The sequence below is a fragment of the Ylistrum balloti genome, unplaced genomic scaffold (assembly GCF_031769215.1).
Source record: "Ylistrum balloti isolate Yb309-2 unplaced genomic scaffold, AGI_CSIRO_Ybal_v1 Utg370634, whole genome shotgun sequence".
Lineage (NCBI taxonomy): Eukaryota > Metazoa > Mollusca > Bivalvia > Pectinida > Pectinidae > Ylistrum > Ylistrum balloti.
In genome coordinates this window covers 116,571-129,254 of record NW_026782387.1, presented here as the reverse complement: position 1 = coordinate 129,254, position 12,684 = coordinate 116,571, and the positions used below count along the sequence as shown (strand labels likewise).

Sequence of the window (12,684 nt, the reverse complement as noted above, 5' to 3'; positions counted from 1 at the left end):
TTACAGTAAACCTTTCCTTTTGAAGATCAGATCTTTCACTCCACCGTCGTCTCTCTCCATTGAGACTAGAGTGTCATACCCTTGTGATTCCATGTAATATTGCAGTTCAAACTTCCCTCCTGAGCCATGTGAATACTCAACAGTCAGCATTTTTATATGAACTTTATCAAAAGGAATAGTTTTGAGTATGTCAACTTCATCTCCTTCTACATCAAGGCTGAAGAAATCAATGGTAGTTTGGTTGAGGGCAAGCAGAATTGAATACAGTGGAAAGCACTGGACTTGAACGGGATCAAGTTTTATCCCTCGATTGGACAGCCATTTCCGGACAAAGTCATCATGAATTGCCCTCCCCATGTTGTATGCTTTGTTGAACATAACCTGGGAAATTTAAGGTATTGCTTCAGTTCAGATAAACTTTTTTGCTACTTGACAGACAGTAATTTACAAAAGTAAATGTTTTATTTTATCACGAACTTTCCCAATATTGTAGAAGTAGAGAATTGCAGATTTCTTATTTATATGTTTTATCAAAAACTGTAGGAAACAGTCAATCCCAAAGGGAGGGAACTCTTTGTATGCATAGATTTCTAGGTACCAACACGCTGACCATGGCAAATAGACAGTACCATTAACTGCATGGTTGAAACAAATTTTGTTTTCTAAGAGTAATCAAAATCTGGAAGTGAAGCACATTCAAGATGTACAGTGACATATGCGGCCATATTGCTATTTGTCCCAGGTATTTTGATTGATGTCCCCACCTTTCACTTATTCATCAACTTAAATAAAGTGATTTTTCACACATTCACTGTTTTGAAGCGAGGGAAGTGCCTTCCATTAAACCTTACATCTTACCTCAGCTGGGTAGGGTTTAGGATAGAGACAGGCATTCAGTGTAAAAGCTTTTCTGTGTTTACTTTTCAATGCTTTATAATTAGTAGGATCTGCCTCAATCAGTAATCCGTTCCACTTTCTTACTCTTTCGAAAAACAGGCTGTTGGAACCTTTCTCACCATTCAGTGCTCCGCATTCAACATAAAACCCTCCTTCCTATGTCAAAGATAAGATTTTAGATTGCTGTTGTAAAATATCATACTAGAGTAGAATCTTGCCTTCTGGTCATTATCATCTACGTTATCACAGACCTTTCTTTTACATTAAAATGTTTATAAGCCTCTCAGAAGTGAAATTTGTTGGACAATAAATACAATTATTTCTGTTGCCACTATGATGTCATAATTGTAGCCAAAGAGATGTTTAAATGGCTGTTCCACCCGATGGAATGCACAGACAGTGAAATACTGATTCCAGTTTCAAATGAATCAAATGGCAAAAGAGAATTATTCTGACATTCCAATGACTCGAGGCCATATAAAATATCAAAAAATGGTAAACACAGTTATTGAACTGCATTGCTTTGACATTTATAGCTGTTATAAATGCCATATTTATAGGATAATATACCAAATCATGCTAGCACTTTATTATAATGTTTGCCTTCAATGATGTGTCATTTATAAAGACTATAAAAGACATCCCAATATATGAGTGATACAATATAAATGTATGATATATTGAGAAAAAATACTGCAAGTGATCAGTTTGGCCCAGAAATATTTCTGGCATAAAGAAACATACAAATTGTAGTTGCCCTAACAATACCATAATCTTACCCAATTTACTAGTGCAAAATTTTGCAAATTATATTCTTGTATGAGAACTGTCATTTAGCTAATTGCATAAAATTTACTTAAATTTAGTCACTTATAACATCTCAAAAATGTTAGTTACTAATAACTGTCAATGTATCTAAGTCACTTATAAGAACTGTCCATGTATCTAAGTCACTTATAAGAACTGTCCTTGTATCTTAGTCACTTATAAGAACTGTCCTTGTATCTAAGTCACTAAGTCACTTATAAGAACTGTCCATGTGTCATAGTCACTTATAAGAACTGTCCTTGTATCTAAGTCACTTATAAGAACTGTCCATGTATCTAAGTCACTTATAAGAACTGTCCATGTATCTAAGTCACTTATAAGAACTGTCCATGTATCTAAGTCACTTATAAGAACTGTCCATGTATCTAAGTCACTTATAAGAACTGTCCATGTATCTAAGTCACTTATAAGAACTGTCCATGTATCTAAGTCACTTATAAGAACTGTCCATGTATCTAAGTCACTTATAAGAACTGTCCATGTATCTAAGTCACTTTTAAGAACTGTCCTTGTATCTAAGTCACTTATAAGAACTGTCCTTGTATCTAAGTCACTTATAAGAACTGTCCATGTATCTAAGTCACCTATAAGAACTGTCCTTGTATCATAGTCACTTTTAAGAACTGTCCATGTATCTAAGTCACTTATAAGAACTGTCCTTGTATCATAGTCACTTGTAAGAACTGTCCTTGTATCTAAGTCACTTATAAGAACTGTCCTTGTATCTAAGTCACTTATAAGAACTGTCCATGTATCTAAGTCACTTATAAGAACTGTCTATGTATCTAAGTCACTTATAAGAACTGTCCATGTATCTAAGTCACTTATAAGAACTGTCAATGTATCTAAGTCACTTATAAGAACTGTTAATGTATCTAAGTCACTTATAAGAACTGTCCTTGTATCTAAGTCACTTATAAGAACTGTCCATGTATCTAAGTCACTTATAAGAACTGTCTATGTATCTAAGTCACTTATAAGAACTGTCCATGTATCTAAGTCACTTATAAGAACTGTCCATGTATCTAAGTCACTTATAAGAACTGTCAATGTATCTAAGTCACTTATAAGAACTGTTAATGTATCTAAGTCACTTATAAGAACTGTCCTTGTATCTAAGTCACTTATAAGAACTGTCCATGTATCTAAGTCACTTATAAGAACTGTCCTTGTATCTAAGTCACTTATAAGAACTGTCCATGTATCTAAGTCACTTATAAGAACTGTCCATGTATCTAAGTCACTTATAAGAACTGTCTATGTATCTAAGTCACTTATAAGAACTGTCCATGTATCTAAGTCACTTATAAGAACTGTCCATGTATCTAAGTCACTTATAAGAACTGTCCTTGTATCTAAGTCACTTTTAAGAACTGTCCTTGTATCTAAGTCACTTATAAGAACTGTCCATGTATCTAAATCACTAAGTCACTTATAAGAACTGTCCATGTATCTAAGTCACTTATAAGAACTGTCCATGTATCTAAGTCACTTATAAGAACTGTCCATGTATCTAAGTCACTAAGAACTGTCCTTGTATCTAAGTCACTTATAAGAACTGTCCATGTATCTAAGTCACTTATAAGAACTGTCCATGTATCTAAATCACTAAGTCACTTATAAGAACTGTCCTTGTATCTAAGTCACTTATAAGAACTGTCAATGTATCTAAGTCACTTATAAGAACTGTCCATGTATCTAAGTCACTTATAAGAACTGTCCTGGTATGAAAGGCTGTACATTCACAATTCTACACTTACCATGTAATTAAGTCGGCTGTCCACCACTGGTGTCTGACCTTTCGAGAACTCTACAACATCTGGGTTATCCAGTTGATATGGGTCTGAAGATGGCATCTCTATGTAATAATTTCTTATAAGAGACACTAAAGTCGGATTGTCCTGGGCAACCCGTTGTCCGTTCAGATAGGTCATCACTTTCCTGTAATCTGTAGAACTTAACTTACTTGAGTTTATGTCCCTTACTAAGCTTTGGGGTGTAAATCTTTGAGGTTCTACCACGTATTTACGTATCTGAGAAAATATTCCCTTCACAGGATTGTCTGATAAGTCTGTTGCCATGACTTTGTTCTCTTTTTCCATCATTACAATGACTTTGGTGTCTCCACAGGAAGCCGGGATCATATGTACAAATTTTATCATAGTCCACAACGACACCAGTGATGTCATCACTATAGCGACCAACAGCAATCGCGTTAAGGAACATTTAGTCATAACTAAACTGCAATATTCTTATCTGCTTGATATGGTATGGTCATTTAAGGATGACTCTTTATTTAGTCGTTTGACATAAGAAACGGACTGTAGATAGCTGTAGAGATCAATGGACCTATTTACAAAAATGTTTTGAGTCATTTTTACTCGGTGCCCAAGAGACAACTTATGGGCTGTCGTTGCACTACCAGTATTTTACAAAAAGAAATGTCCCAAGTCATCTTTACTCAGCCTCCAGGCGTATGCTGAAAGGGACAAGCATATGGATTTTTGTTCCAACACCAGAAGAGGATTAAATTGCGCTCTGATATTTTGAATGTATGTGAAAATATAACTATTGGACAATTTCTTCATATCAATCTTGATTTAAAGGAGTTTTATTCTAGAATGAAAATTTCTTTCGTATTTGCTCAGTCTTGCTACATTTTCATTTTACAAATTTTACTTTTAGAGAACATCACATTATATTTGGAATTGGAAAATAAGTTAAAAGCTTGCATTATTACCTTCATCGTGTGAATCTTAATCCAGTATATTTACGTATTTCAGGCGGGCGACCATATTTCAGACAATGTTTGCGATACGGTTTTATAGACAGATGCAACTTATTTCTGACTTCACATGAGGACTAATCAATCTTAAGATATTGTGAGACTTAACTATCAGCAGCGTGTGCCAGACTGACCCTTCGTTCGGTGCTGGTTCCGTGTCCAGCAGTAAGGTAGCCACAATCCTGATCCAGTATCCCGACCCGTAACGAACTGGAAGTCCACCACTGATGCCTGGTCATAGGTTGAGTTGATTCTGTGACGGTATTTTTAAAATCAGTTATGAAGTTATACCAGGACTGTCCCGTAGTAAGATATATAGACACTAGATAGATTACTGCTTTGGTAAATAATTATACAAATTCCAGCCCATTATCTATAAACTGTGTAGTTAAAACGGTCTGGGTTGATCTGATCACAATTAGAGATACGTTTGTATGATGCCGCAAGGCATGACGAAATGTCATTTGAATGGGTCGGGTATTTCCGTAAGGACCCTTCGTCTTATGGAAAAAAACACAAGTTCAGTGCAAATTCAACCTCTGAAATCTATGGTGTCTGATTAGGGTAAATCTGCATTTCCCTTTTCACGTCCGAAAAAAAACCGTGCTTCGTCTCTTTACTGGTACGAAAAATCCCATTTCGCATTATGAATGACTATTGCTCGAGTTGGTTTCGTGGTCATCTAGTTGAACAACAACCAGAGGACACAACAGATTCTTAAACTAAATAACAGAGACAAAAATGATCAATTTTATATGAAATGTAAACAAAAGCAAGATCCTTGTTATCAACATTTCTCCTTGTTTTAGCCCGAGTTATCAGATCTCCATGTGTGTGATATCATTTCACTCGCACTTTTATAATAGTACGTCATAACACAGACTTCAATAAATCTTGATTAGTGTGTAGTCATATACGCTATGTTTATTAATACCCAGCTGTTTGATTGCACAATAATTAATCATGCAACACGCGCATTGACTGAAATGGTCGTGTATTCAAATTTGCATGGGACGATCAATTCACAAAGTAACAACAACATTAAATAACAATTACAAAATAATTATATGGTTTTTAAAACAAGTTATGACTAGTGTTGATAACCACTGCAGATTGGGACACGCAACAACCCACCTTATCCGCACGCGCTTGGGTCCATTCTACTAATTTCTATATATTTGTCATAACATGCGCCTTCATTTTTACGAATAGTTATCCCCAAGGCTGATATAACTATTTCTTTTCTTAAAAAAAAATAAAATAAATAAACTTAAGAGGTAATTTTTCTATTACACTTCAGGTTGATATATCAGCGATAACTTGCAAAAATAAAGGTGCGTTTCATAGGAATTACATCTGGACCCAACTAGTGCGCGTGACTTTAACAGCGGTCGCCGAATAGTACAAACTGTATCCCAATCCTTAACATTAGTGTTCTGGACCAGTTACATGATTATAAAATGTACCCACACATGTTTTGAGTGATTTATGAATTTAATTATAACTGGTGAAGACCACCAAAGTTTGGTTTCGTATTGGCAAACTTATTATTTTTTTCAAAAATTTGTCCAAAGGCCGTGACAAGATGTGACTGACCAGGACGGGAGCAGCTCGGAGTGACTTATTTTGACGTTCTACCGACCTTTTCTCTCTTTTTATCGGTCAGAACTTATGTACTGTAGCTGATTATTTTGCGGGGACGATATTTTCACTATTACGCGGTACATTATCGCATTCTTTTATATCCAGGTCACGAAAATTTAATTCGTTAAAATGTAAATCGATCGTTTTAAAAGGAAAATCGCGAAAAGTTTGACATGTGAAAATTACTACCAGTGTTTGGAAATTTGTAGTTTCGCGAGGCCCTACGAATTGTAGCAAGGCTCCGGATGCAAAACCTCAAATCTCAACATTGAGGTTAATATTTGTAGACTGAATCATTCAAAATTTAAACAGCGTAGTTGAACATTTGCGGAATTTAGGGCCACATTGGAAACGCTGTAAACGCGATCAGCTTTTTATTCGTTTTTTTTCCTGTTTTTCTCCCGTTTCTGTAATTAAAAAACAGATTTTGAAATATGATTCTTTTGACTTGTTGGTATTTTTCTTGCCGTTTACAATGGTTAAATATACACCCTGGTCAAATCTTCGTCGGCAACACAAACCGGTATAAAAGTTTTCGTTTTTGTCGTTGTTTCCGTATTGTTAACTGGGTATTCATTGTCGTATGAACACCAGAGAGCCGAACTGAGGACGTCACCTAAGTAATTCGAGGCAAATACATAGATTGCTAAGATCCCGTGAATTGCATGGCTATGAAGACATTCATATGAGGTTGGTATCATCTGTCTTTAGAAACATGCAGAACCCCATGTATTTGATTAATTTTAATCATGTTTATGACAATGTGGGGTCTAGATTACCCACAGAATTGTACAAAAGACACGCACCGTGAGAAGTACATTTCAATGCAAACAGAATTCGATACATTAGAGTGTAATAATTAATTAAACTACATCTCTGTTTCGTAATTCAAAGAACATACAATTTGCTTTTCGGCGCACAATTAATATAAATAAAATGTCTGTTTCATTACTAGTCTGTTTAGATGATAAGTCTTCTTAAAGGCCTCGTCCCGAACGATCAGTAGCACGAAAGGTCAGGCGAATCTTGACTATTAAAGCCCCAATATACGTAACATTCACCAAAAATTTAGTGTAGAATCACACATAATTATTGAGATATTCTCTAAGATGTAGATAAAATTAAGTGATTCAAACAATAGTTACCATGACTTTGTGCATAAAGTATTGATATATGAGCAGTTGAAACTCGCATTTTGTAAACACACCTCCATTTTAAACACGCCGCCATCGAAATTACGATTGTTGCCGAACCACGTCTGAAAGTTCGTGACCTGATCTCGCGAGAGTTGAGGTTTCTACTTATAGAGGAAGCACATGCAGATATGTCTTCGGTAAGTTTTTGTTTACAAGCATTGTTTGCGAAGTCTTGTCGTAGACTTGAGGTGTTCCTGTGATAAACACTCAATTTTTGGGAAATTATTAGAAGGAATAATTAGTTTAGAAACGATACGACGCACAATTATAACGTAAGAATTCAGAACAGTCCTTATGTATGATCGGAAAAAAGGAAGCGACTGGTGAACGTCTGTACTGTGTCTGCCATGTTTACACGCGCGGAATATGCGCATGCGCAATGTGATCGCTACGAGCGGTAATGTATGAATTATTGTGGGTCCCACATTGTTTATTTTCCGATTTTTTCAATTTTTATTTAAATTGAAAACAGTCAGTTTTATTTTCTTTTATTAAAGGAAAGTATTTGTTTTGTTACATATATTACGGGGAAAATAAGATAAAGTTTGTTTTTTTATAGTGATTTTTACGTATATTGGGGCTTTAAAGCATGATGAAAGATCGATTTTTAAATAAATTTTGTCTTCTTCCGGTCTGTTTTCGCCATTCATTCAAGAAATTTTGTTTTAGTCGTGAACGGGTAGAGTATTGGTGCGTTCCGTATATTTTAAAAGGTATATCTATTTCGTAAAATCAATCTTACCGATATAAAAATCGTCTGCAGTTAGAATTCGTTTGACGCAAGACCCATCGTCCTGAAACAAGTCTTCAATGAGGAAGAAACGGTCGGAAATGTAAGATGTTTATGGTATTGGTATTTATCGACAGGAACTAAGTGATCGGCGAGAAGTCAAGATAATTGCTTTTGTAACGGTTAGAACCCGATCGATGTGATGTTGCATCTGATTCAGGGTTATGTTTGTGAATGTGATTCATGAATGGAGACAGCATTTGATCGACTTCTCTTATAAGTGTATCTTTACAGTGCATGCCAAGAACTTCCTTTCCGTCAACTCAAGTCCTACACAATGTAAACCTAAAAGGAATATGCGGTCCAGAGTCTAAAGTGATGTAGACATACTAAGCCGAAACGCGTCGGTGACATTTGTAGTTTCAAAAAATAAAGATTTCAAACGCTGACAACTTTAAGGCTATTTTACGGTCTCTGATCTATTGATGGGTTACCTTCTTTATCCCATTGAAGTGTACCTATCTACATGTGAAATTGCACTTCCAGACCGCTCTCAGAGCTTGTGTTTGTTACTGTATAACATTAACAGGGCAGTGTACTTGGCTTATTTGAACGTAAAACACCAATATGATTCCTGTTATTTTCGTTGTACCATAGCGATATTTCACATAGGGAATGTCCGATTCCAGTGGTTTCAGTAAAAATAAGAGAAGTAGTTTTGATACAAATGGTTGGTATATACCCATCTAAACTTGACCAAGGACTTGTGAAAACCAAATTATTCCTGTTAACTTTAATACCTTTAGTCTGACCTAGAGATTCCCATTAAAATTGCGAACAGCCTTTTCCCTCTGGAGAAAGGTCAGGGATCCAACATTTCCTCCTCATGTAGAGGAATGAACTTAAATATATACTGGACAAAATAAGTTAAGGATCATAAATTGTGACCATAATATCTTTAAAAATTCAAATCATGTATTGCCGGTAATTGCACTCGTAGTTTCTCCAATATGTACCTAAAGTCATGTCAAAGGTGAAAGCACGTGCATCTGAAGGTCTTGCCGTTCCGCTCTAGTTAACTATGGTGGTGTGAAAAACTGACTGGTCTATTACTACAGAGGAATCTTGCAGGTTTTGATTCTGTTACTTCTAAGCTAAAAAAAGTTGAATTTGGAAACATTTAATCAATTTGTAACGAAAACTTGAAAAACTAATCATGCGAAGACATTTAAATGATATGGAAGCCGCGCGAGCTATAGGGCTCCTTCAAGCTGGTCAAACTCAACGAAATGTGGCGGCGCAGCTTCATGTTTCTCAGAGCGTGATTAGTAGGCTATGGAATCGCTATCAACAGACAAATAACGTCCGTCAACGCCCCAGATCTGGACGACCATGCTGTACGACAGCCCGACAGGACAGATTCATTTGCATCACGGCACGACGTCAGCGGTTTTTGAGTGCTCCTGTCTTGAATCTTCAGTTTCAGCGTGCTACAAATCTAAGGATTTCATCCCAGACAATCAGAAACAGACTCCATGCCTCTAATTTACGAGCTAGAAGACCAGCAGTCCGACCAATTTTATCCAGAGGTCATCGACAATCCAGACATCAATGGGCCACTCATCATTTGAATTGGCAATTACGTCATTGGAGAAATGTTATGTTCACAGATGAGTCTAGGTTTTGTGTTGACTTCCATGACGGTAGGAGGAGGGTATGGAGAACCCAAGGAGAGCGCTATGCAGACTGCTGTGTTGTCCAGCATGATCGCTTTGGTGGTGGGTCAGTGATGGTTTGGGCAGGGATCAGTGTTGACTTCCATACAGACCTCTACATCATAGACAATGGATCTTTAACAGCTGTTCGATACAGGGACGAGATTCTACACCCTATAGTAAGGCCCATTGCAGGAGTTGTTGGCCATGATGTTATTCTGATGGATGATAATGCTCGTCCTCACCGTGCTCGTGTGGTCAACGACTATCTTCAACGTGAAGCAATCGTTCGCATGGACTGGCCAAGTCGTTCTCCTGATCTGAACCCTATCGAGCATGCTTGGGACACCTTGCAACGCCGGGTTTCAGCTCGACCTAATCCGCCACAGAACCGCCAACAGCTTATGATTGCTCTGCAAGAGGAATGGCAGCGCATCCCACAGATCAGCCACCGACGACTAATAAGGAGCATGTGCAGACGTTGCAGGGCAGTTATTGATGTCAACGGAGGTCATACTGCCTATTAAACTGCCAATTGCAGTTTGATGAGTTTTCCTTGTCTACATGATTAACTTGCTCTACTTCCTCTTACACTTTGATTTCAAGGGTGCTGTTACTCAGGGTTATCTGCTCTTGGTAGCAATTACCACAAATGAATTTGTTTTGTGTAATTAAAGACTAAAATGAATGTTATGTCATTAAAATTTAAAATATAATCATATTATTATTTGTATGTAAAACTGCACTGTTTCAAGTTTATGATCCTTAACTTATTTTGTTCAGTATATATTGTTTAGTAGTTCAAACATAAGATATTTTCTTTTGGTGGTGTATGTTGAAATAGAAATCAAGGCTACATTTTTTTTCAACAAGACCGAAACTTTAACCTTAAGGGAATTATTAGCCCTAAGATCTGAGGATTGAAGCAGACAATGCTGATAATGTTTTTGTACTTTAAATGGTATCCAGGTAATACTTGTGTATACATGCTAGAACTACCTGTCACAGTGTGAATTAAACTCTTACACCCCCACTACATTATCTATCTATGGAATACCTCCATTGTTATTTTTCTTTTGCTTTAACAGAACTAATTTTCTACCTGATGTTTTTTAGTTATGGAGAGCTAAAGAAAGAGGTCAATTGACTTTTGTTGCTGTCCAAGCCAGCATGATCAATACTTTTTATCTTTTTCTTAGTGCATAGTCCATTACCTGTGTGCTGCCTGAAGTGTTTATAGGTAATGAAGGAAAGGCTGTTATCTCTTACTGCTAAAGCCAATATCAGTGTGTTTATTCAAAACAGTCTTTTTGTCAATACATGTAATAAACTCAACCCATTGTTTATTTCTTTATTATTATTATTTTTTTTTAAATCTCTGTAGAAATGTTCTCCAGTATATAATTCAGATAGATATGACAGACTGGTACTTCAGTACTGATATAGCTGTCATTATATGTATCTACAGGTGAATACATCATGATTTATTTATTTAAATGTCTATGCGAGTTATGAAGTATTTATTTAGTGTTTAATAACTAGTGGCCTGTCCCTATGTATTGGAGAAGGTCAATGAGATCTATACTACACTGCTACATAAACAGGCATCACCTAGCTGTCCGCCTTGTAGTAATTAACAGCACAACACAAAGTATAATTGGGGGAAATTCTAAACCGCTGTCTTTTGTGATCAATGGCGATTATGCTACAAATAATTACAGTAAAATGGGATATACAATATTTAGTAGAAGAATGTGTATCCCTGCCACATGAAGTTGGTCTTACACAGACATGTTCATATTAGTTGGTTTATATGGTGTTGTCTAGGGATCAAATCTAATACTTATGAATATGACTATCTACAAATAATGGGTCATATTGGATTTAGTTTGCGTGCTGATCACAAAGAAATATAGACATTTATGTTGTGATTATTGCTATCACACTACCTGTGTACAAATGTCCAGTGGTGTAAAGGATTTCAGTGTGGAGATATGTAGGGATATACCAGTCTGTATACAATATGTGCAGGTGTCACGAATAATCTAATCGATGGTCGGATATAATTACTGTGTTGGTCATACAAAGCGAGAGCTAAGGAAGTCACTGACCATGGTCAACTGTACAGCAACTCAAGGCCTGATGTAAGGACTGTGGTGGTCATACAAAGTCAAAACTTTAGCCACTCAAAATGGTCACCTGTACAGCATTTTGCGGTCATTTCTACTGACTCAGGAGAACTGAAGTCATTGACCATGGTCATCTAAAACAACTCATGGTCACCTCTGTCGAGAGAGCTAATCCCTGTCATTAGTGTAACATCTACTACAAAGTGTGACACAGGATGGATAGCATGGTGTTTTACATTGTGGAAAAATAAAAAGTATATCTGATATTTTGACATTCATGTGAGGAAAAAAGATAACATCGTCAGGATATTCCTGTGTCAGGGTATTCTACTACTACTGATAAGAAGAGTAAATAAACAAATGGGATGCATTTGATGGATTGACATTATTATACTGTTACACACTGTACCTGTGATCACACATGCCAAACATTTTAAAGGTCGACAAAATTTGATGCAGTAATTTTGGGTTATTTTAAAGGTGGAAAATTGATACCGAGATTTATTGAAGTGCACATGGCATATGACTAATTGTGTGGAATTTGTATCAGCCTGTACAGATGGAGTTACTGGATGGAAACTTACATATTCTCTAATGTATAGAAATTTTATATAGATCCTTTCTTCAATGAATCCTTTTAAACAGAACAACAGGAGGAAAAGGTATGTAAAATATTTGTAATTTTAAGTAAATTTAAGGGAGTTTGATAGCCAAATGTACTCATAAATTGCAGCTGTTTTGCATTCAATATTGTAAAGCA

The 12,684-nt window shown here is 36.2% G+C and overlaps 1 protein-coding gene across 1 annotated transcript; it reads right to left on the bottom strand.

The window, feature by feature from the left end:
* LOC132557155 (uncharacterized) lies at positions 1-3,827 on the bottom strand. The gene is made up of 3 exons (XM_060221647.1): positions 3,486-3,827; positions 859-1,053; positions 1-381 (listed from the first exon to the last, which is right to left on the bottom strand). Exons 1-3 carry the CDS (start codon positions 3,825-3,827, stop codon positions 1-3), a joined length of 918 nt encoding a protein of 305 aa, XP_060077630.1.
* Between the last annotated feature and the right edge of the window lie 8,857 nt (positions 3,828-12,684).